The 22,673-nt window shown below is 48.9% G+C and overlaps 3 protein-coding genes across 5 annotated transcripts; 1 reads left to right on the top strand and 2 right to left on the bottom strand.

Moving 5' to 3' along the window:
- Positions 1-3,794: 3,794 nt before the first annotated feature.
- On the bottom strand, positions 3,795-8,421 carry LOC127029204 (C-type lectin domain family 2 member E-like). The gene is made up of 6 exons (XM_050914823.1): positions 8,399-8,421; positions 7,569-7,663; positions 5,971-6,069; positions 5,041-5,213; positions 4,506-4,612; positions 3,795-4,064 (listed from the first exon to the last, which is right to left on the bottom strand). Exons 2-6 carry the CDS (start codon positions 7,624-7,626, stop codon positions 3,929-3,931), a joined length of 573 nt encoding a protein of 190 aa, XP_050770780.1. The 5' UTR covers positions 7,627-7,663; positions 8,399-8,421; the 3' UTR covers positions 3,795-3,928.
- A 1,951-nt stretch (positions 8,422-10,372) lies between these two features.
- Positions 10,373-13,486, top strand: LOC127029195 (killer cell lectin-like receptor subfamily B member 1B allele C). The gene is made up of 6 exons (XM_050914811.1): positions 10,373-10,445; positions 11,177-11,275; positions 11,631-11,771; positions 12,191-12,345; positions 12,807-12,916; positions 13,321-13,486. Exons 1-6 carry the CDS (start codon positions 10,373-10,375, stop codon positions 13,484-13,486), a joined length of 744 nt encoding a protein of 247 aa, XP_050770768.1.
- A 255-nt stretch (positions 13,487-13,741) lies between these two features.
- Positions 13,742-19,858, bottom strand: LOC127029197 (C-type lectin domain family 2 member D-like). Of its 3 annotated transcripts, none has more exons than XM_050914813.1 (7): positions 19,762-19,858; positions 18,280-19,286; positions 16,476-16,632; positions 15,955-16,065; positions 15,451-15,632; positions 15,053-15,153; positions 13,742-14,675 (listed from the first exon to the last, which is right to left on the bottom strand). In XM_050914813.1, the coding sequence occupies exons 3-7, from the start codon at positions 16,561-16,563 to the stop codon at positions 14,537-14,539; spliced, it is 621 nt and encodes a 206-aa protein (XP_050770770.1). In that variant the 5' UTR covers positions 16,564-16,632; positions 18,280-19,286; positions 19,762-19,858; the 3' UTR covers positions 13,742-14,536. The 3 variants fall into 3 exon arrangements, with proteins under 3 accessions (XP_050770770.1, XP_050770771.1, XP_050770772.1); XM_050914814.1 differs by lacking the exon at positions 19,762-19,858 and having other exon boundaries at positions 18,280-18,419; positions 18,676-19,362; XM_050914815.1 differs by lacking the exons at positions 18,280-19,286; positions 19,762-19,858 and adding an exon at positions 16,978-17,858.
- Between the last annotated feature and the right edge of the window lie 2,815 nt (positions 19,859-22,673).

Here is a 22,673-nt window from a genome sequence, read left to right as displayed (position 1 = left end):
GCAAAAGAAAACAGACATAATTTAAAAAAACAACCAAAAACCCAAAACCAAAAACCCCTTCAGGCTATAATTTAAAGCAGTAACAGAAATAGCCGCAGGGGGGTACTATGCACCAAGGCAGCTCCGGAGGCACGTTCGCTTCCGTTAGAAATAAATCGCTTTACCTATTAAACATTACAGATTTATTTGATATTTTGGGGTTTTTTTTATTTTAGTTTTTAGGTTTTTAGGGTTTTTATGTTTTTTCGTTCTTTAGTTTTTAATATATTTTTAGGTTTTTAGGTTTTTTAGTTTTTTAGTTCTTTAGTTTTTTAAGTTCTTTAGTTTTTTATATTTTTAAAATTTGTTAGGTTTTTAGGGTTTTTACATTTTTTTGTTCTTTAGTTTTTAATATTTTTTTTGGTTTTTAGGTTTTTTAGTTTTTCAGTTCTTTAGTTCTTTAGCTTTTTAAGTTCTTTAGCTTTTTATATTTTTAAAATTTGTTAGGTTTTTAGGGTTTTTACGGTTTTTAGCTCTTTAGTTTTTAATATTTTTTTAGGTTTTTAGGTTCTTTAGTTTTTCAGTTCTTTAGTTCTTTAGTTTTTTAAGTTCTTTAGTTTTTTTTTTTTTTTAATTTGTTAGGTTTTTAGGGGTTTTTACATTTTTTAGCTCTTTAGTTTTTTGTATTTTCTTAGGTTTTTTAGTTTTTTAGTTCTTCAGTTCTTTATTTAATAAACCCCCAGAGCAGCTGGATCCAGGGGAGCTTCTCAGCTCTGCGGGAAGCAGAAAAGCTTCCGAGACGCCGTTGATGTGAGCAGCCACCCCAACCCCGGCCAAGGAGTTTACGACCAGGGAGATCTCCTACACCACGTCTCGGGAAGCCGCTAAGAAAGCCCGGAAAACTCCCCAGACCTCGCTTTTAGGAGAGCGTCTTTAACAAAAAGGGCAGGTGGTCTTGGAAAAAGAAGCCGCTTTTTGGATGCTCGAGGAGCTCAGCGACGCTAAACCATGCTCCAGGTTGGGGGGGAGAAGGGTTTTGTCTGCCAACCCCTCCCACGTCACCCACCTAAAGCCGTTTTTTTTTTTTTCCCCTCGCATTGATGTGCAAAGGCTGGGGAAAAAACTAAAATAGCGGGCAATGGCACCTATCGAAGCGTTGTCCACTGTGCCTCAATGCAAGCGGGTGATTAAGGGCAGCGCCAGAAGAGGTTCGTTAACCAACGATAGGTTTTTATTGCATATAGTTGTCGCGACAGCTCGGTCTCTAACAAGCGGGAATAACACGTCGTGCAGAAAACGCCGCGAAAGCGTCGGCCGCTAAAAAAACCACCGTTAAGACTCAGGAGCGCGAATTCAGCGGCGCCTGGTGCAACGAGATCGAAACGAAGAGAAATCACAAAACGCATTTAAAAAAAAAAAAAAAAAGAAAAGAAAAAAGGCAAAGGTTTGCCCGTTCATCCGTCGACGTTTGGAAATTTCTGGGAAAAATCCCTCCCTCGCTGTTTTCCTTGCAGCTATTCCGCCTCCATCGGATGGATCCCGCGGGGGTGAATCCTGCGGGTTCCAGGCACGCGGAAAGCCCCCAAACCCGCAGTTTTTTCTTTGCTCTTTTCCTCAAAGAGGCCAATAAACGCTCAGTTTATTTTGTTAACAGCAGAGATTTAATTCTAGGTCTTTTCCTATTATTAGGATATATATCTATATATTAGATATAATTCTAGGCCTTTTCTTTTCTTATTTTCTAGTGTTTCACCTTAAATAAAGAAAGGGTGGGACAGTGCACGTACAACTCCGTGGAAACGCAAGCAAGTGAGGTCGCCTAAGCAAAAAGCACGATATAATAAATGAATGTCCCATTTTGCAACACATTTGCAGGCAGAACGGGTCTGAAAAGCCCCCAAAAAAGCCTGAATTTAAGCAGGAGCATGGGCGCTTATCCAAACACAGGGGCGCGAGGTCTCTTTCTCCTCATTTCGGCTGCAAGAATCGGTCGGCATTGAGGGAAAGTGGATTTTGAGCTGCAATATTTGAAGCGTGTATTTACCATGGGGAGGAAAATAGGCTGTAACTCTCAGCATTGTTGTTTGACCCGCACATGCAATAATAATAACAATAACAATAATAATAACAATAACAATAATAATAATAATAATGATGTGACAGTGCCCTACTCCAGGTTAAATTTGCTCAGTTTTCCAGCAGTAAGTATGAAGTTATTGCTAAATAGTTTGCTCGTTGTTTCTCTGATACTGCCCTCAGGCCATCTCGTCTTGTGAAAACCTTGCAAGCAGCTCAAGGGTGCATTAAAAGCCCTCAAAAATATGAAATTTAGCTGTCGTCGAGTGTTACACGATGCTAAAATAGCAGCTGGTCCGAAGATGGTCCTTTCGTAGGGTGAGGATGCGCACGGAGGGGGAGCAGGGAAGGCTTCCCTCGGCTCTGGGCTATGCTGGGATAAACCCTGCTGATCCCAGGAGATGGAGCTGCCAAGTCCACAAGCCAAGGACATCCATAATTCTGCCCCCCAAAACCCCTCACTTTGGTGAAACATTGCTGGGAGAGCATCTGAGAAGACAACGATCACCAGATTGCTCAAAGAGGAGAAAACAAAGGATTTCATCGGTCCTGGGAAAAAGCTGGATCCTTTAACTATTACTGCTAAATACCGCTAAAAATAAAGTGCTGCTAGAATCCTGCTATCCTCACGTTTACACCTTCACCGACAGTCTCCAAATTGAGATGTTCATCAAGAAAAGTCTTCCCTGGACGTGGCTGTCCATGCAAACGTGTCAGCTTTCATCAAGATGAGATGCTCAAAGGTCTTCCCTGGACACGGCGTTCCATGAAAACGTGCAAAATCTTTTCTCTTCCTCCTCCTTTTCTTTAAAAACCTTGCTGGCTTTTATCTCTAACCTCACTGACACGTTAAGGTGAAGACGTCACCTGGTCGCTCTGACCTTGACTTGGCAGATCCCTCCCCAATCCCGCCGCTGTCCCACCCCCAGAGCTGTGTCCTCGGGGAGGAGAATCTGATTTTTGATGCGTGGAAGTCTCTTCACCTTCATCTTGCTCTTGACACAGAGCCACGGACGGTCACAGGTTGACTCGGCTGCTTTGCGGCTTGGGCTTTCCCGAAGACGAGAGCCGCAAATTCTTGGAGGTCTTGCAAGCGTTGTCCGTCCTTGCAGCATCTCCATATACCCGTAAGGTGTCAAGAGGCTTTTCTCAGCCAACCAAGCCCGAAGGTTGCTGCTTTAACTCCACAAAAAGTGGGAAAAGCAAAAATCCTGTGGCATTTGCCCATTTTTCTGGTCGCACCGTGCAAGGCTGCAGACATCTCGCTAGGCTTCACCCTCCAGACGTCCTTCCGGGCTCATCGGTAGGGCTATGGCTTTCCTCTTGCTCTGACATTTAATTGCAGTGGCGTTATGAATGAGTCATTCCCAGGTATGAACTGCAGGGGTGCTGTGAGCAGTCACCAGATATTGTTCGTTGCTCTGAGAAGACAACGATCACCAGATTGCTCAAAGAGGAGAAAACAAAGGATTTCATCGGTCCTGGGAAAAAGCTGGATCCTTTAGCTATTACTGCTAAATACCGCTAAAAATAAAGTGCTGCTAGAATCCTGCTATCCTCACATTTACACCTTCACCGACAGTCCCCAAGTTGAGATGCTCGTCAAGAAAAGTCTTCCCTGGACGTGGCTGTCCATGCAAACGTGTCAGCTTGCATCAAGATGAGATGCTCAAAGTTGGGCTGGCAAATGCAAACACCTAACTTTGGTTCTTAATCAGCAATTTGTGACAATAGGCTTTTTTTTTCCCTGAGTTTGCTTTTTCTGTGGGTTTTCTTGGGGTTTTCTTTTGTTTCCCTATCGTGCACCGGGTATTTGGGATTGAGGAGCGCTCCCTGCAGCCCTTTAGGAGCTGATGCAAAGGTTTTGAGCCCGTCACGTCCTGTTGCCCTCGCCTGGGCTCTGCAGCTCGGGCTTATTGCAAACCCAGCTCCTCTCGGCGCTGCAGCAGGAGGAGCTGAGCCCGTTGTCGTTCAGGTAGGCGCAGAGGCCACCGCCGCGGATCTGAAACCTGGAAGGATAGATAAGACAACCCGCCTCAGATGGGGACAGCAGGAAAAAGGAGAAAAATCACACGTTGGCTTTCCCCCCCCTCCGCCCTTCGGTTCTCAGGTATCCTCACGGGCATCGGTATGCCAATACTGATGCTGAATTATTTCTGTTTTGGCAGCAGGCCGGGTTGGCCGTAAGAAACCTGAAGCTTTGCAAGAAAAAAAAAACTTATTTACCAATCAAAAAATCTAACAAACAGTGTTTTCCCCACCAAACGCACTGCTTCCACCTCTCAAGTCAAAGGGAAAAACGAAGACCAGCTCCGGATGCGGCGTCGCCTTTCCCAAACGTCATTGTCCCATTGCCACCTCTGGAAGCACCCCAAGTGCCAGAAGAAATGCACATTTCGGGGCTGAGGAAACACCAACCGACAATGCAATGATGAAAAATACAGACTCACAGGTGAGATAAACGTGAGTGGTTCACCCATTGCCACGGTTGCTCCTCCTCTTCCCGTGAAAGGCCGATCCAATGCTCCGAGATGCCTTTGTATCTCATGACGAAGCTCTGAAAAAGAGGAGAGGAAGGCTTTACGGCAGGTCACGGGGCTTTGGGACATCTCCGGCAGCTCACCATCTGCAGAAACCTCCTTCCAACCACTAATCTACATTTTACCAGTTGCTTGTGTGCCTTTAGGGCTCCTTTGGTGCTTGAACCTTTCAATCTGCTACCAAAAAGTGTAACCTTTAAGGCAGAGCTTTATTATTGCGTAGAAACGGGGCTTTTTTTGCTGTAGTTCTTGCATCGGTTGGCTTTGGTGAGAAATTTAAAGAGACCCGTGACGACCTACTCTCAAGAAAACCATTTTCCCCATCTCCTCACCCCAGATCTCCAAGGAAGATCCTGGAAAAGCAGTCAAAGAAACCAAAAGGCAGCAAATACATTGGTGGCTTTTTTTTTTTCCCTATGCTAGGCATGTCCTCAAGTCTCCTTACCAAGTCCTCCACGCTGTCGAGCATGGCCAAGGAAGCACCAAGTGCCGAGCAGTTGTCCTGGCTGGATGTCCAGTTCCCCTCAGCCTCCGAAAAATAGTAGCATTTTCCTCTGTACCCGATCCAGTCGAACGGACACCGAAAGCAGGGTTGGGGACGAGGCTGAAAAGCCTGCACTGTCATTGATAGAGCAACAGCGTTAAGGAGCAGCACCTTCCCCTTGCCTCTCCGGGGTGGGGAAGGTCATCCTCCACCCCGTGGCCTCCAAAAGTCTTGCATCTGCCTCAACGGCAGGAGGAAAGAAAAATTAAGACACCGAGAGAAATTTTGGGGGGATTGGAGGGAGAAAACAAGTTCAAGTCACGGCCCAGCTTGTGGCGTTGGGCAAGAAATGTGGGTGCTGTACCATCAAAGAAAAAAACAGGGTGGTGGCCTTCAAAGACACAAGTTTTAAGAGGATTTCCAGAATAGCCCTATCCCTAAATGAGCCCTTAGGTATCGCTGTCTGTCATTGATGCAAAAATAGTGATGGGCAAAGGACAGAAAAAAACCTTCTCTTGTTCCTGCAGACTTCTTGGCTTGGTAGGACTCATGCCAACATCTCTTGCTGCCTGGACAAGCAGCAGAGAAATGGCCCCGTCTTCTCTGAAAAAAAACACCTTTGGGAAAGCTCAGATGACTGTACCCGTGAAATGGCTCTTTCTGTTGGTTTTTTAAGGGTTTCTAGACGACATCAGCTCCTACGCAGAGGAGATGGGTTTGGTCTTCTGCAGAAAGGCTTCTCTGCTCATTGAAATGTCCCTCTCCCGGAGAGGACAGCATCTTGGGTTGGGCTGCGTCTTCCCTGGGAGCATGGAGGTGGGTCTGGCACACGTGCAACAACCCAAAGTATCTCAGAGACGTTCCCCGTGAGATGAAAACCTCGATACTCACCCGCAAAAGTGATGGCCGTGACGAGCAGAGCTACGAACAGCACGGCCATCGTCACCTGACAGGCAACACGCGTCTCTGACTTCATCTCAAGGCTGTAACCTGCGGGAGAAGAGACCTTCAACGCCTTTGCGGGGGAACCGAGGGGAGCAACGCGCTCCAGGTCCAGGCTGTTGGCCCAAAAGATGTTTTTTCCTCCTTTTGCTCGAGGACGAAGGGAACTTTTAACGCAATCTCCCCGTATCGGGCCATCGTGGAGAGCACCGCGCCCCGCATCTGAGCACTTGGGTGATGCTCATCCAAAGCATTTTTGGGAAGAGCCTTCCTAAAGGACAGGCATCATTTGATGCCCAAACGATGAGAGGTTAGCCTCTTCCCCACACCAGGTGGACTTGCTGTCATTTTGGGTGAGAAACATCAAAAATTCTTCTCCACATGGAATAAAATTATCTATTTTTTTTACTTCTGGGTACTCTTCCTCAGCAGGGGAACACCGACTCCTCCCCAGTTCCAGCTGTAAACTCCTGCTCTGAAATGCACCCTAATTAAAATTATATTTTAATTTCTGGGTTCGACTTCATTATTAAAGCTCAGTGGACGTCTTTCTCCACCTAAACTGAGACACTTTGGGTCTTGCAAATGATCCCAGTCACGGTCACTCCATCTCTGGGTCTTGTGACCCAGAACATGCTCTTTCTCCCCGCCATGAGCAAAGAAAATTCTGTTTCCTAAGGGTTTTACCTAAAAATCTCAGTGTTTTCACCCAGCGAGACTTCCCCATTTTTCTTTTAAGCTTCCGCCTCTTTGTCTCCATCTATCACGCGAACCAAATCTCATGGGACGAACCCTCCTTTCCCCTCTTCCTCCCCGCCTCCCCGTGCAAAAATAATATTAGAAAGTAAGTCAGAAACCAAGTACGCCAAACAATAAGAAAAAGCCATGTAAAAAAAAAATCAGCAGGTTAAAAAAAAAAATCAACAAATCAAAAAGATCAACAAATATGCCAAATCAAAAAAAAAAAAAACGTTCCTCAAAATCTTAGTCCCTGGCTGGGTAGAGAGAGAGGATGGAAAAGACCCCAAAACCCCTTTTCTATCTTATTGCGCACCAAGAGGATGATGGAGATGGGAGGAAGAGTCAGGAGAACTGAAATAGGGCAGTGTCGAAGGGAAGGCAGAGATTAATAAATATTTTGCTGATGGGTCTAAACTGCACTTAAATCCCAGACTTATTTTTTGGGGGGGGTCATTTAACACTTCAGCTGTTCAACAATTTCTTCATTCTCATTCGGAATAAAGCAGAAATTTGGAATCGTTGGGGGGGGGGGAAATAAGAAGACCCAAAAGAAACAGTGACTCAAGTGCCTCGGGGAGGATTAAGCGTCCACGAGAACAACCCAAAGCGCCCGAAATGAGACCGTTTAGAGCAAAAATTCCATCTGCTGATCGACAAAAATTTCCCCCTGAGAGAAGTGCTAGAAAAAGCTTTTTTTTCCCTACCCCCCCCCCCCCTTACCTCAGCTGGTTTTTGTTCTCAAATTATAGAAGTATTAAAAAAAAAGAAAAACCCAGCGATTATTCAGTTCATTGCTCTACAGTTACCTGCCCGCTTGCTCCTTTCCACGCCCCAAAATCCGGAGTAATCCCTCGTTTCCTTCATTTTGGGGCTTCCACCTCCGTGGGTGCTCCCGCCTCACCTGCCAAGCAAAGTTTCATCTGTCAGAGGTGTCACGAAGGCTGTCGGTCCTCAGCCTCCCCGCAGGATTTTCAGAGCAAGGTGGATCCGAGCGCGGGCAGAGGCGGGAACTCATTGCAGAAAATGTCGTTTCTACCCCTATAATGTTGATTTTGCACCCTGGGGTCTATAAATCCTCCGGCTACCCGTCAGAAATATCAACGGGCAGCACGAAGAATGATGTTGGGGAAAGGAAGTAAAAGTCATAAATGCCAGGGGACGAGTATTTCCCTCGGTGGAAAGTAGCAAGATGAGAGAGTAGATGGAGGGTGTCTGGGTTTTTTTTTTGAAGCTTCTGCCTTGAACCAAAACCACGTCGTTTTCTTAAGAGCAGCAGTGGTTTTTAAGAGGGCATTGGTTTTCTCAATTTCTCCCTCAATTAAAAATTTTCTCCCCTCAATTAAAAATTTTCTCCCCATAATTAAAGTTTTCTCCCCACAATTACAAGTTTTCTCCCCATAATTACAAGTTTTCTCCCCACAATTACAAGTTTTCTCCCCATAATTACAAGTTTTCTCCCCATAATTAAAGTTTTTTCCCCATAATTAAAGTTTCCTCCCCTCCAATTAAAATGTTCTCCCTGCAATTAAAGTGTTCTCCCTGCAATTATCGTTTTCTCCCCCCTAGTTAAAGTTTTCTCCCCACAATTACAATTTAAGTTCAGCCCCCGCCCCCAGCTCATCCCAAACCCCCTTACCTGGAGCCGGCCGGTGGGAACAAGTAGGCTGCCGAGGCGCGACCCTCTCCTGCTAAGAGAAATGTGAAACAGAAAGTATTAAAAAAGTAAATAATGTTTTGGTTTGTTTTGGTTTTGGTTTTTTTTTTCCGGGGGATTTTCATGAGGATCCTCGGGGGCAGACGGGGAAGGGGCTGCCTGACCAAAGGCAGCTGCCCACGAGCAAAACCGCAGCCGTTTCCCTTCCAGCTCCACCCCGCACCCTCTGCACCTCCTTTTCCTGCGTTTCCAGCTTTTTTTTTTTCGGCTGGGGAGGACAGATCGTCAAAAAAATGCTTCTTTTGGGGTGCAGGAGGGAAAAACGCTTGCTGCTGGAGATGGCTTTTGCTCCGGGATGTCGGGGGACCCCAAAAGGGAACTCAAGGATGCTACAAGGATGAAGTGTGATGAGCAGGCGGTTCCCTCCGGCCCATTTTATGATTTTTTTTATATAAAAATCTCTTTTTTCCACGCCACCTCCTCCCGCACTTGCATCATTGAGCCAAGATGGGATCCTGTCTCCCCCTACTCCTATTAAAACCCCTTCCTTTCCCCCACCCCGATAACTGGGACCATCAAGTGAAGGCATCCAACAGGGAAAACACTAAAAAAAAAAGCATTCTCGCAATTAAGCCATCCGACTCCAGGTTTTTAGCCAAAAAAGTAATTTATTTTCTTTTTCTTTTTTTCTTTTTTTGTTTGTTTAAGCAATGGTCACATGCCGCCAGAGCCGCCGCTTTTGCAGGGGGCAGGAAGAGCGAAGCATAAAAGCAAGTCACCACAAAAACTTTCCATGAAGCTAACAAAGCCTGCAGGTGAAAAAAAAAAAGAATGAAAATGAAATAATAAAAAAATAATAAAATAATAATAATAATTAAAAAAAAAATTTAAAAAAGGCAGTGCTTTTCCTGCTGGGACCTTTGAGTTTCTCCTCTGTTACCCCATTTCTTGCAGGTATTGGGGCAAATTTCTGCTTTTTTTTTCTTGCTGTCTTCTGGGTGTGTGGGGAAAAAAATCGTTGTTTCTACCTCTATAAAAAGGCATTGCTGGGGGTGTTACAGGACCGGCCAAAACCTGCTGCAAATGGGGTTAACAGCAAAAAAAAAAAAAAAAAGAGAAGAAAAGGGAGGGAAAAAAGGTCAGCGTAGCCTGGGAATTGCGGGTTGCTCCGCGCAATGGTCAAAGTGTCCCAAATCTGGAGGAAACGCAGGTCTGGATGCTGTAAAACCACACAGCGGGGGCGGGAGGGAGAGCTTGCAGGATAAAAATCAAAATAAAAAGTAAAGTAAAAGAAAATAAAATAAAATTCATTAGCAGCCTGCGGGAAACAGGCAGGAAAAAGACACTCTCTGCCTCTTCCAGTGCCAGAGCTGGGCAATCCCTGCGTTCCCCGTTCATTTACGGATCTCCCTGCCACGGGGTAAAACAGAGGCCAACTATTGTGGCGAAAGCAGCGGGAGCAGAAGAAAAAGCCGTGCACAGCAAAAGCCATTTCAAGTCGCTCGCGGCCGATATTCTGGGGAAGGAACACCAAATATCGCCTGTCTCCTCCTCACCTGATTATCTGCCTCTGGCCGTGCTGATCCAGACCTTGATATGCTTCAGCTTGACCCTCAAAAACCTTATTTAAAGGCTTTTTTAAATTTTTTTGTTCATCTCTGCATGTTTTCCTGGCTGCTCGGCACAATCTTTAAACCCGTAGGTGTTTTTATGCCTTCAGATGTGCGACCTCCTCCTGGCTAGAGGACACCTACCCCCTCACCGGCCTTAATTTACAAGGGAAGGCTGTAGAATATATATATATATTTAAAAAAAAAAAAAGAAAAGAAGATAAAAGGCCCAGACGATGCCATTTCCTGGGGCCAGACGCAGGCGCAAGCAGGTCAGTCATAAGGCGAGAGGTTGCCCAAGAACGGCTTCACTCTTGGGACGCTCTTGCAACCTTCCGAGCCGGTCATGGCTGGGGAAATAGTTTATGCTGATTTAAGGCATCCTGGGGACGGTTTTTCTCCTGCCGAGAAGCGTCACGGTAAGTGCTGGTTTTGGGGAAAGCACTTATTTCAAGCTTTGCTTGCTTTGGGAAGACTTTTGGGTTTGCTTGCTTCTTCATCCCCGTGTTGAGCTTCCCAAGATACATGGAGAAGGTTGGATGGATTAAATGTCCTCTAAGGTGGGATCCTGGCTTGCATAGAGGGGAAAAAAAAGCAAGGAAGGGATGGGGGAGAGGGAAACCGGCAAACATCTGGAGGTTGAACAGTTTTGCCTCTGAGACCCTTCACTTGGTGGCAAAAATGGGTCCCAAGGAGCCCAACGTGAGCCAAAGCACCTTGATGGGAAGCAAAGCTGCTGAAACCACGTCCGGGATTCCCGGCGGAGACGAGGTCTGGAGAGACCCACGTCCCACCGACTCCCAGCTCTACCGCGAGCAGGTTTCGCCTGCTCTAAATTAAGCCAATTTCAGAAGGTTTCAGGTCCGCTAAGCTCCATCGTTGGGTGCCCCAGGCTGCTCCTGAGGCTACCTGCAGCCCCTCCACCACCTGAAAAACCACCCTTAGGTGATGCCCTCGCTTCTGCACCCAACCTCTAGACCTCCTCGGTGGCGATTTATTTTTTTGGAGGAAGCAAAGCAGCCGTAAACTTCTGCTCAAACTCGCCGGCTTGACAGAGGGGCTTTTTTTCCACCCCACGCCCCCGCTAAAAAGCCCAGCTTTTTCATGTGAAAATGTGCATTTTTTCTCAAGCAAACGTGGCCTCTTTCAGCTCCTGCCTTGTGCCCACGGTGGCACGGGGTCCTCCTCAAAGTCAGCGCGCTGGGGCACCTCATCCTGCTGGTACTGGTGGCCGTGCTGAGCGTGCAGGGTGAGTAACCAGCTCTTACCTACACGTCAAAACCCAGCGAGCGGGCTTGGTGGGGCAATTGGGTTTTATTTCGGCATTTCAGCCTTTGGAGGGGACGAGGTTGCCCCACGGAGTTGCAACAAGATGCATCACCCACCAAGAGCAAACCCCCTCTGAAATAAACCTGGACTATCCTCGCAGCTTTTAAACAAGGGGGGAGGATACAAGCCGTATTTTTCAGGCTGGCTTCATTAACTGAGCGCAGCCACGGAGGGGAAAAAGGAGGGTTGCACAACGTCAAACCCAGCCCTACCTGGTTTTTGTGGTTTTTATCCCCAAACGGCCGCAGCCTCTCACCCCAGGTCGTTCCTCCAAGTTTTTCAGGGCTCTCTGCAGCCAACGGCGACAAGCGTTCCTTGGCAAGGCAGCGAGACCCGGGGAAGGAACCACACGGAGCGATGCGTGATTTCATCCCTGATGCGGTATTTCTGCAGGCCCCGGCGGGAGAGCCCCGCAGGTAACCCCCTTCCCACCCGGCTCGGCTGGGGGACGCTCAGGTGGGACCTTTGATGGGGCTTCCTCCCCCCTTCAATTGCCAGGACGCCCTCGGGGATGCGAGCCGGTGGTCCGCCAAGGGTTATTTGGCAAAGAGGAGCGCTGCAAGGAAGCATTTCTTTTCGCATACGTGGAGGAGCGAGACCAACCCTAGGGAGGAGGTTCCTCACCACCCTTCCTCCACCCCAACCAGCCATTAGTGTCCTTGTAGTCCTCCTCCTCCTCCTCCTCTCCGGAAAAACCACAACGGTGTGGAAAGAACTCAAAGATGGGGAAAGAGCCGGAGTGTGGGATGGGGAAGCCCTTGGTGCCTTTCAGCTGGTGGTTGGGGAAGACCTTGGCCACCCTTTGGGTTGTCTCACGGCTCTTTCTCCTCTTCAGCCTGCGCTGGCTGCAAGCTGTGTCCTCAGGACTGGCAGCTCCATGGGGACAGCTGCTACCGGCTTTCCAAGGAAAAGGGGAACTGGTATCAAGGCAAGAAAGGCTGCGAAAGTCAGGAGTCTCAGCTGGCAGTGCTGCGGGACAGGAAAGAAAAGGTAAATCCAGAGGAGAAGGCTTGAAAAGGACCTGAAAGTCCTTTTGTTTTTCAGGTGGGCAGGGGAGCAAAAAGTGCCTGGCAGCAGGAGGGTGCAGGGCTGCAACGGTGGCTCTCGCCCACCTCCTGCTCTGATGTCTCCTAAGAAGCGACTGGGAAGAAAAAAGGGCTTGAACCATCACCTAAAGCCCCTCGGTGTCCCCCCACCCACCCGTGACACGGGAGGAAGAGGAGGGATGCAGAGCTCAGACGGAGACATCGGTGTCTCGGGCTCTGAATTTAAGCTATTTCCACCCCAGAGCTGCCTTTAGAGATGGTGCATGGTGGCGTTCAAAGCACGGGGGACATTCGTGTCCCACCTATTCGGGGACGAAACGAGTCAGATTTACTCCGTGGCTTTGCACCCCACGAAACTCTCCGCAGAGAGATTTTTGGGAGCAACCGGTCACCTCCATTTCCCAGGAGTACATCAAGAATATTACAGGCGGAGGCACGCAGCCGGTGTGGATTGGATTAGTATCATCCCACAACAAGTGGAGATGGGTGGACAACACATCCCTCAACACCAAAATGTGAGTGTATCCGCAACCCGTCGGCGTAAAAAGCAGCTTCGCTCCGTTTCAGACCCGCTGCACGCCCCAACCCATCTCTCCAAGGTTTCGCTGTCTATGCAACGGTCTCGTATTCCCCTTGCCAAGGCTTTCCAGACCAAGAGTTGGGTTTATGGAGCACGGGAACCCAACACGTCCCACCATACCCATGCAACCCACGCGGCTTTTAACAGCCTGTGCGTCCTCCTTGCAGATCTTATTGCAAGCGCGGCAAGCCCGCACTCAAATCTGGGCCACCCACCAGCGAGAAATCGTTTGTAGCACGATGAGATGGTGCAGAAGGGCAGGAGAAACCCTCTACCTCCCCTCTTCTGCAAGCCTGGAAGAGTTTGCTCCTCTCAGGCAATAAAATTTTTGTTCTGCAGGTTTGGCGCCCTGCAGGAGATGGATGAAGGGTGCGGGACACTAAAAGACGAGGTGTTGGAGAACGATATCTGTGACGGCGAACACGAGTGGGTTTGCCAGAAAGACCCTTTCCAGCTCTCCCCATCGATGGCGGGAGACGGAGAGAAATGCGATGCCGCCGTCTGACACGTGCGCCATCCCGAAAGGCCCAGCCTGCGAGACGCTTGCCGCCAATATTTGGGGTGAAGGCAGCCCCGTCTTCACCGTTACGGCTCTGCGAGAGATTTCAGGGTTTGCAAATGCATTTCCCACGCAGGACAAGACAATTCGGGGGGGGGGGGGGGGGGGGGGGGGGGGGAGTGGGGAGCAGATGAGCCCCCGAGCTGGGAAACCAGAAACGCCTGGGCCCCAGGCGCTGTGTCGATAGAGCTACGGCATCAATAAAAGCCTATAAAACTAGTTTACTTCAATTTGTTGAAATAACACAGATATGCAAGTAAGAGACCAGGTGGCACAAAATATATTGCATATATTACAAAGTTCAGTATAAAAAGTTTTCCTGAGTGACGGCTGTGGTGCAGGCTCAGCTAGCAGGACAGGGACTGTACAAGCAGCTGGGTTTTGGTTTGCTTTGTTGGGTTTCAGGGGTTTTTTTGTTTGTTTTTTTTGTCTTTCAGGGTTTTGTTTTTTTTTTTTTTGCTGTTTTGGGATTATTCATGGCTGGTTTGGGTTGGGGGTTTTTTGGTTTTTTGACGGTTTTTCAGGGCAGGTTTGGTTTTGACCGTGGGGGGGGGTTTGTTTTGGATTTTTTTTTTGTCTTTTTTTTTTTTTTGTAAAAAAAATAAACATACTCTAAAACATTCCAAGCCTATCCAAATCCACTATTTCACCAAATTCCCTCCCCACCTTTTTTCATCCCCCTTCCAAGTGCAAGACAATCTAGTTGTCGAAATTAACTCACTCAAGTGAGTAGCTGATGGACCTCCCTGGCTTACAGGCAAAATACTGCTTTCAAAAGCTCATAGAAAAGGCTTAATAAGCTTTTTCTGATGCAGTGATCCAGCAGCAACAACAGATCAATAATAATCTAGCTTGCCTGAGCAGAAAGTGGCATGAAAACACAGTCATAAATGTTAGCGACAGAGTCAGATGTAGGGATTTACCAAAGGAAATGGCTCAGTTCTTCATCTGCTGGTCGGAGGACTGGGATGAAGCTTGTGTTTATGGGATCTTTTATTACACATGTGCTTTTTGCTTCCAGAGGACGTAGTCGTCTGGTCTGCTGCAGAGCCAGTTCTTCTTGGTGTGGCACAGGGATGAGCTGATCCTCTCCTGGTTCAGGTACGCACAGGGTCCACCTCCCCGCACCTCAAACCTGCAACGCCGACACGCTCAGGAGAGCGAGAAAAGGAGGAAAAGAAGAAAGCTACCCCCCCCAGCAATTAAGAAAAGCTGGGATTTCCTCTCTAGGAGAGGAGGGATGGCGTTTGGCTGAGGGTATCTAATAGGGGATTGGTGTGCAGCATTCTTGGTCCATCCCAAACCTCCCATGGAAAGCAAGGAGCTGCTTGTACACAGTGGCAGGAGAAGGTCCCCATCCCAGGACGGGTCATCCCAGACCCTCTAAGAAATCCCATCCAAGGAGGGAGAAGCAACACGACAGCCCCCCCCGGCCCCATTTCCAACCACACCAAGAAGCAAACCTGCCCCAGTTGCCAACCCCAAGCACCCAACACGGACAGAGGGACCAACCAGTTGTCGAAGGCCATGCCGTTGGTCCACCACCAGCTGTCACCATTCTTTCGCAGCCCAAACCAATGGTTAGCTTCGCCTTTATAGCGTTTAATGAAGGTCTTTAAAGCAAAGAAGTGTCATGTTTTAGCTAGTCGTGTCTTCCCCACCTCCTCTTTTCCCCCTGTGCCCATCACCCCACCCAGAGATGGTGCTTTCCCCAAAGCATCTGCTCCTGGCTACAGCACTGGGTGCAATTTGGGGCCAAGTAGGTTTTTGGTCTGGGGTTTTTTTGCCTTTTTTTGGGGGTGGGGGTGTATGTGTCTTTTGTTGGGTTTTTTGGGGGGTTGGTTGTTTTTTCCCCCCCCCCCATGTTTCCCACCCTGGTGCTAGTGTAGGGGCTCAAGCACAGTTCTCACCAGTTCCTCCCTGGTGCTTATCAGGGCCAGTGAAGCTCCCAGGGCCTCGCAGCTTTCCTGACTGGTGGTCCAATTGCTCTCCGCCTCAGAAAAATAATAGCATTTCCCTTGGAAACCAAGCCAGGCATCTGGGCACACATAGAAGAAGTCCGGGCGAGGCAAATGGTATCCCAAATGGACAACTGGAAAAGAGAAAGCTGTGAGACGTGTGGGCAGTCCTAAAAAGCTGGAAAGTTTGATTTATTTTTTTCTTTTTTTCCTAGAAGCTGCAGGGGGGGGAAATTGGGGATGATGCCCTTGGAAAAGGGAATGGTGTGACCAAGCAAGGAGCCAGGATGCCTGGACCACGGTTTAGGGAAAAAAGGGGGTCCCCCCTGAAGCAGGCTTGGTGCTTTGCTTAGGGAGCACCCCTTGATGCCGGGAAAATCCTGCGATCCCCCCTTCCCCGAAACAGGGGTGCCCAGCCCGGATCCTCCCCACGGGGGATGCCTGGATGGGACTCACCAGTCAAAGCCACCAGCAGGACGAAGACGAGGAGCACCAGCACCACGCACACGAGAGTGAAAACCCATGAGGAGCGAAATCTTTCCCAGTCTGACTTCTTGGTGTTGGACTCTGGGGGAGGAAAGAGCAAGAGAGGGTGTGGGCTGGGTCCTTTTCCCCCGATTTTGCCCCTTTTTCTGCTGGATCCTCAGCCCATCCCAAGCCCCAGCCGGGACAGGGAGCTTTTTGGGGCTCAGGAGGGTGAGGAGAGCTCGCAGAGGCTCGAGGGGCTGCCCGCAAGGCAGGGAGAGCAGATGTGTGTCCTTCAAAGGCACCAGTGTGTGTTTGAGGACCTGGAGATGGATTTAGGGCTTTTCAGCCTTTAGAGGGGGCCGCATCATGAAATTTAGGGTAGATGTGCCTGGGTTGATCTGCACCCACCCAAAAGCTCCATCCCCATCTCGCTGGTGCTCCACCAGAGCGAGATGATCTTCCCATCCCCTGCCCTCACCCAGAGCATTGGTTTTTTTCCCCAGCATTACCCCATTTGCAATCTTTCTCTATATCGTTGCAATGGTTCAACACTTCCTCTTGCTCTGAAGAATTCGGCTTTTGGGCTCCTTTCCCCATCACAGGCAGGGAACTGCCTGGCCCAGGGGCTCACGTCCACCGGTGGCACGGGAGTGCGTTTGTCCTATGCTAAAAACACATCGGGGGGGGGAAAAAAGACAGGGAGACAGATGACAGGAGAGAGAGACGCCGAGACGACAGAAGAGAGACCAAAAAAGGGAAGGAGGAGGGAAAGAGAGAAGTTTAAAGGGAGTTTAAATATTAAAAGAAAAATATAAATTATCAACCCTTCGCAGTTTAAAGGGAGTTTATCTACAAGGGACACAAGTCTGCGAAGCGGCCGGGAGCCGTTACTGCAGAGAAGGAGCAAGCTCTCTGATACGCAGAAGCAGAGCTTGTGGTTTCACCCACCCCCCCCTCCACCGAAACCCACTGGAAGGAAGGAAGCCGAATTTAAAATAAAACTCCTCTTACTCTTGAAGTTGCATGCCCAGCAGCTGCTCGCAGCAAATGTGTTTTGTTCTCTAAGACTCTTATCTCAGTTCCTGCGGTGCCAACCTTTGCACGGAGCAAAGGGCACGCTTGTTTTCCCGTACCTGAGCCAATGGGTTGCAACGGCTTTTATTTCCTCCCTGGGTCTTGGTGTGCTTTAGCATTATAAACTAAACTAATAAAAGCTTATCAAGAACATGTCCTGGTGAGTTGGACTTGGTACAATACTGACATTTCATTCTGGGAACAAGCTCTAAAGCTTGTTATCAGTAAAGAGAGCAGGAAAAAGTTCAAAGCCTTTCCTTTCCCCTGGACGGGGGATTTGCAGGAGGCAAATTCAGTGCTTGGAGATGTGCTCGGATATAGCGTTTCAGAAGCAGTTGTAGGATTAAATTTGGGAGTAGAGAAGAGAAAAAAGTCGTAATAAGGGGGGGGGGAGTGGGAAGAGGTGGTGCTTCCCCATCCCTGGAGGCACCCAAAACTCAATGAGACAAAGCCCAGACTTTGTCCGATCTCTGACTGAGATGTATGCAAGCACAATTGTAAAAATTAAACAAAATTCCCTTAAAACCCCCTCCCGCAGAGGTTCATGTTATTCATGTGATAAATATATATATATTATATATATATAACCCCCTCCAAAATTAAGAGATCAGAGGGCAGCCTGAGCTCCTGTCCAGGTTTTATCCCTCCCAAGCCCACTGTGGTGTCTAGGCAGTTCGCTCCAGCTCCCCTAAAATCACTATTAAATTCCACTGAACTGAAACAAATTTAAGTCCTTTTCATCATGTAATTATTCGCCTGTTTTCCACCATTATTTTCTTAATTCCCTTCCAGAGGAAACAACCCTGTTAGCTAGAAGGGACTGAAAGAAAAAAAAAAAAAAATCAGCCCTGCAAAGTGCTTATAAAATAGCAAAACAGAGAGAAAAACTAAATTAAAAGCCAGCTGAAAAACCACATTGAGAAACTCAAAAGCAGCACAATAAAATAGGCAAGGGAGACAGGGCACCCGTGGCGGCAAAAGCTTTGACAAAACCAGCTGAAAATTGGCGATTTTCCAGTTTGGGTTTTTGTTTGGGTTCCCCCCCCCCCCCCCCCTCCCTCCCTTCAATTTGCCACTTTTAATTTAGCCGGTTGATTATTCCAGCCGCCCCCAAAAAAAGAAGAGACCTCCCTCTGGGTGGTCCTCCCCATCCCAGCATCGCTCCAGCCGGGACTAGACTCAGCCAGCCCCGATTTTTTTCTTTTTACAGGCAAGAAGCCGCTTGCCCCCAGCACTTACCTTCCTGGCACAGCGTACGCAGGCTGTAAATAACTTCCCGATGCCGCTCGAGTTATCGTTGTGCGCGGGGAGGGACGATGCATGCCCCAATAGCAGCAGGTTTCGATGCTCGGCTGTACCGCAGCAACTTGTGCGTCATCCTCGTAGGCAAGAAAAATAGGGTGAAGGACCACCCCAAGAAACCATCGGTTGCTTTAAGCTTTATGCTTAAGAGTTTCCAAGCAGGAAGAGGATTTTTTTTTTCCCCCCTCCCCTACACGTTATTTATGCTGAATACATCCAAATGAGCGGGGATTTAAGAGCCCTGTAGGTGGGTGGTATTGAAGGTACCACGCTTTCCTTGCTCCCCAAAGGTTTGCAGTCATTTCTCAGCCTCTCTGGTTGAGAAATTTATACCTGGTCTCAAATGGCTTGCATGCAAAGCTGGGGCCACGTGGCTCTGAATGATCTCTTCTCGCGCCGACGGCGGAAAAACCAAGGTGCTGAGCTTGCTGCTGCTTTCCTCCATCGGGGAGCAAAAGCAACAGGCTCAAAGATAAACCAGCCCAGAGAGATGACAAAATGCTCCGAGGAGGAGGAGGTACAAGACGGGAGGTTAAACCCAGTGGGAAGAGTCCTTGGGGAGGAGGGCTGGGAACATCAAAAACTGTGAGAAAAAGCATGGGGAGACTTTCTGAGCTGCCCTGGGAAAGCCCCCGTGGCTGTCATCGCAGAAGTAAGTATTTGAGGTCATCTGAGACATTATCTGGCCGCAGACATGCAGCGTCTGATCATCTGCCTGAAACGGCTTCTTTTACCCCCAAAAAAGGAATTATGTTTTTCAGGGACAGTGAGCTTGATTGATGCTGACCGGATCCTGGTTCGCTCCATTCCCTGCCTCGTGGGAACGATAATTCCTTCATTTCTCACCAAACCGGGAGGTTGCTTGCCCTGCTTCATGGGTGATACGGGAAAGATGGGGCCAGGCTCTTCTCGGGGTGCACACGGAAAGGCGGAGACAGGGCAAGCTGCAGCGAGGATGATTACCAGGCGATCAAGATATATTTTCATTTTAATTGGTAGGCATTTGGGTTTGAGCCCAACCCACCCTTTCCTGTTGTCATCCCCCACCAGTTTCTGCCTTCAAACTCTTAGAAACATGTGCCTGGAGGTACACATCACTGCTCTGCGTGGTCCCCATCTTTCTTTGATCATTGGAGACCTTTGGGGCTTGGGAGACTCTTTGCACCCTCTGCGATGCCCCCCCCCCCCTTTTTCCCCCCCATTCCTCCCCATTTGGAGAAAAAAATTAATATGAATATTATAAGTCAATTAATAAATGCTGCTCTAGCCATCTGCAAACCACATCATGGCTGTGGAGATGTTGGGGGGGGCTGCACCAATCACCCCCCACCATGCCAAGGGTGTGGGGGGTGCTCCAGCCCCCCGACCACAGACATGTCCCCAGGGAAGGAGGAGGTGACCATACTCATCATCACCTACCCAAACGCCCGAGCCCGGGATCCACCTCGACCCATTGAAGATGCGTCCAACAAAGATGCTCACATGCAAGCCAAGCACCCAGGGAGAGAAATAATCCCTCACGGACCACAAAGCTTTCCACAGGGAAAGATGAGTCAAGGAGCAGGTGGCAAGACCACAAGTCATCGGAATGGACTGTGACTGTTGCTGCTTCTTTTTGTGTTTGTAGAAAATGCCATCAGGACACGTAATATCTAACTCATCCCCGCTCCAAACTGCTCTAACCACAAGCCCTGAGACTCAGAGCTGGGTCAGGGGGATCAAATCCATGGTATCCCTCCATCGCTGGTCCTGGGAGGCCATCGCTTGGGTTACAGTGGTGATTTTCATGCCGTCAAGTGTGGAGGCAATGGCGGAGGCAACACATGCAAAAAAAAAAAAAAAGAGGCACCAAACTGTGCATGGCCAGAGCCAGTGTGTCACTCAAGGTGACAGGCACAGTTTTCTGCCAAGTGAGAACAGCCTGCACAAAAAGCACAGTCACAGCTTCGTGGTCGGGCACAGAAGTCTTTGGGAGGAGGATGAGCGCTCCCAAATCGTCAAGGTCGCTGCTGCCGCCTTCTTTAGTGCGCAGTGTTCTCCCACCTTGAGGTTCCTCATGTTTCCCGGTGCTGGGTCTCCACCTTGTCTCTTTTCTTGGCAAAGGAAGAGCCTGAGACCTCAGCAGCCTCCCAAGGAAAGGCGTTGCAAGCTACCCCCCGCACCCCGAGGTCCATGCCCACCACTCAGAAACCTGCATCTTGCAGAGGGCTACGCTGGTGCAGCAGGAGGAGCGGAGAGGGTTTCCTCCACCAGCTTCACCTAACCACACCACCTCTGCCCATAAAAGCTTCCCTCCTCCTTCATCCATCGCTCACTTAGCACACCCTTGACGCCAGCGATGGAGGACGACGGAGGTTACATCGTCATGACCAAAGTGAAGGTGAAGGACCCCACCCTGATGCCCAAGCTGATGGATCCTGGTACCAGGGATCGTCTCGGCCAGAATGGCCTTGAGAAGAAACCATGGGCAGCAGCAATTTTTGCTATTTGCTTTCCCTTTCCTTCCCCGGGGCTCTCCCTCAGTCATGGAAAAGCCATGAGAAATTTCAGCGAGGGGCTTGAGGGGCATTTTGCCCATCGGTTTCGTGCTTCAGCCTCTGGGCACCTCCAGGTTCACCTCCCTAAACGATGGCCAGTCTGGCATCGCCTCTTGCCTACCCTGGAAACCAATACAAAGAAATTTAATTCCTTAGCAATCCCCACTCCTTTATTTCCGCTCCTCTTTTTGCCAACACTCGGGACAGCGCAACTCTTGTTACTGCATTATTTTGCCTGCACGGCTGGGGTTAGATTTAACGTTGCACCAGCAAAATAAGCACAATGCACCCGGGGATACCCAGCGCTGCATCCCCGATGCCTGCAACCGGTTCTTCCATTGCTCAGCACTGCTAATTTCTCCATAAAGTCTTCCAAAATGTTTTTTTTTTTTTTCCCCCCTGCCAGGCACATCCCATCACCGATGTTGTTACAAAGCAGCCACGCTGCTGAGCCTCCTCCTGGTCTCAGCTGTGAGTCTTCTGAGCATCCATGGTAAGTACCAGAGGGGAAAAACCTCCCACCAGGTCCTGGGGGGATTTGGTTTTCTCACACAGCCTTTTGCTGCCCTGTCATACCAAAAATTCGCTGTTCTGCCTCAGAAACTCAATCGCATCATCCACTGCCTCTAACCCTTCTTCCCTCCACACCTCCTGCGCCATGCGAGAGGGGACGTTATCAAAAGGTACAGATCAACGCGCTGAAAAACATTTTTACCTCTGAAAAACCACCCTGCTCCGACCATCCCCCACTTGTAACACTGGTTATTTAGGAGGAGTGGCCAGAAATGAAAAAAAAAAAAAAAAAGAAGCGCACATTTCCTTTAGAAACCGATAGCTGCACATCTGCAAAACCCGCTCATTTTCTCTGACCTGAGGCTGGGGCCAGCTCTCGCACACGCATGTGCTCCGCAGTTCGCACAGCACGCGGTGTTAAGTCACCAGGACGAGTGGGAAGAGCTCTCCAAACACACCAACCTATATAATCAGGCCAACAAAATGGTCTTAAACCAGCAGAAAAACGAAAGCCAAACTCCTCTGCAGTCAAGGCATGAGTTTTCTCTGGCACTCTGGGTTTTTTGTGGGTTTTTTTTTTTTCCCCTTCAAAGATGACAGATTTTGCAAGAAAACCGCCCTTCATGCAAATTTTTAAAGCAAAAGTATCATCGCTTCTGAGTCAGCCATTGAAATAGCACCTTTGGCCACAACAGGAGAAGCAGAAAGCTGCTGCTTGATAGTTAGGAGAAACTCTGCTCTGATGGAGAAAAGGAGCTTTCTGCACACACGGGGCAGCAGCCTTTGCAGCTGGTTTTCTCCTCACAAGCACGCATTTCTTTTTTCCCAACTCGGCGCTGCAATTCCCCCCATTCCCCACCCAACGTGCCCACGGTAAAACCAACCAGCCCTGTTTGGTAGTTTTCCACGAGCGCAGCAACGCACGTTTCAAGGCAACTATGGCTCAGCTGAAGCAAAGTCTCTGTGACCCAGTGCAGGATGACTTATCAGGTACCTGCAGCGCTCCCTGTACTGAAGAAAAGGAGAAGATAATTTCAAAAAAAAGTCTACGTTGACCTCATGGCAGAGTACAGTTTGCTTCTTTTTTGGCAGTGAGTCCAGGGAGATTACTCGGGGGGGGGTGTGATCTCCTTGGTTTGCCCTGTCCATGCTATGTTGCCTTTGCAGCCTGGAAAATGGGGGTGGGAATTCTCCCTGCCCTTTCCCTTCTAGGTTTGGCTGCTCCCCTTTTTCGCAGGCTAACGCACGCCCTCGAGATGCACGTGCCCTACAAACAGAGCA

Source organism: Gymnogyps californianus, unplaced genomic scaffold, assembly GCF_018139145.2.
Source record: "Gymnogyps californianus isolate 813 unplaced genomic scaffold, ASM1813914v2 HiC_scaffold_84, whole genome shotgun sequence".
Lineage (NCBI taxonomy): Eukaryota > Metazoa > Chordata > Aves > Accipitriformes > Cathartidae > Gymnogyps > Gymnogyps californianus.
Note: the sequence above shows the minus strand (reverse complement) of the source record. Positions and strands in the feature narration are given on the sequence as shown.

Coding starts and splice junctions, on each gene's coding strand:
- LOC127029204 (XM_050914823.1), bottom strand. CDS start 7,626: ATGAAGGAAACGAGGGATTACTCCGGATTTTGGGGCGTGGAAAGGAGC. Junction 5,214..5,970: donor CACGGCCATCACTTTTGCGG/GTGAGTATCGAG, acceptor TATCAATGACAG/TGCAGGCTTTTCAGCCTCGT. Junction 4,065..4,505: donor CACTCACGTTTATCTCACCT/GTGAGTCTGTAT, acceptor CTATCCTTCCAG/GTTTCAGATCCGCGGCGGTG.
- LOC127029195 (XM_050914811.1), top strand. CDS start 10,373: ATGGCTGGGGAAATAGTTTATGCTGATTTAAGGCATCCTGGGGACGGT. Junction 11,276..11,630: donor GGCCGTGCTGAGCGTGCAGG/GTGAGTAACCAG, acceptor CGTTCCTCCAAG/TTTTTCAGGGCTCTCTGCAG. Junction 11,772..12,190: donor CCGGCGGGAGAGCCCCGCAG/GTAACCCCCTTC, acceptor TCTCCTCTTCAG/CCTGCGCTGGCTGCAAGCTG.
- LOC127029197 (XM_050914813.1), bottom strand. CDS start 16,563: ATGGGGAAAGGAGCCCAAAAGCCGAATTCTTCAGAGCAAGAGGAAGTG. Junction 15,154..15,450: donor TAAGCACCAGGGAGGAACTG/GTGAGAACTGTG, acceptor TTTGCTTTAAAG/ACCTTCATTAAACGCTATAA. Junction 14,676..15,052: donor GGCATGGCCTTCGACAACTG/GTTGGTCCCTCT, acceptor TCGGCGTTGCAG/GTTTGAGGTGCGGGGAGGTG.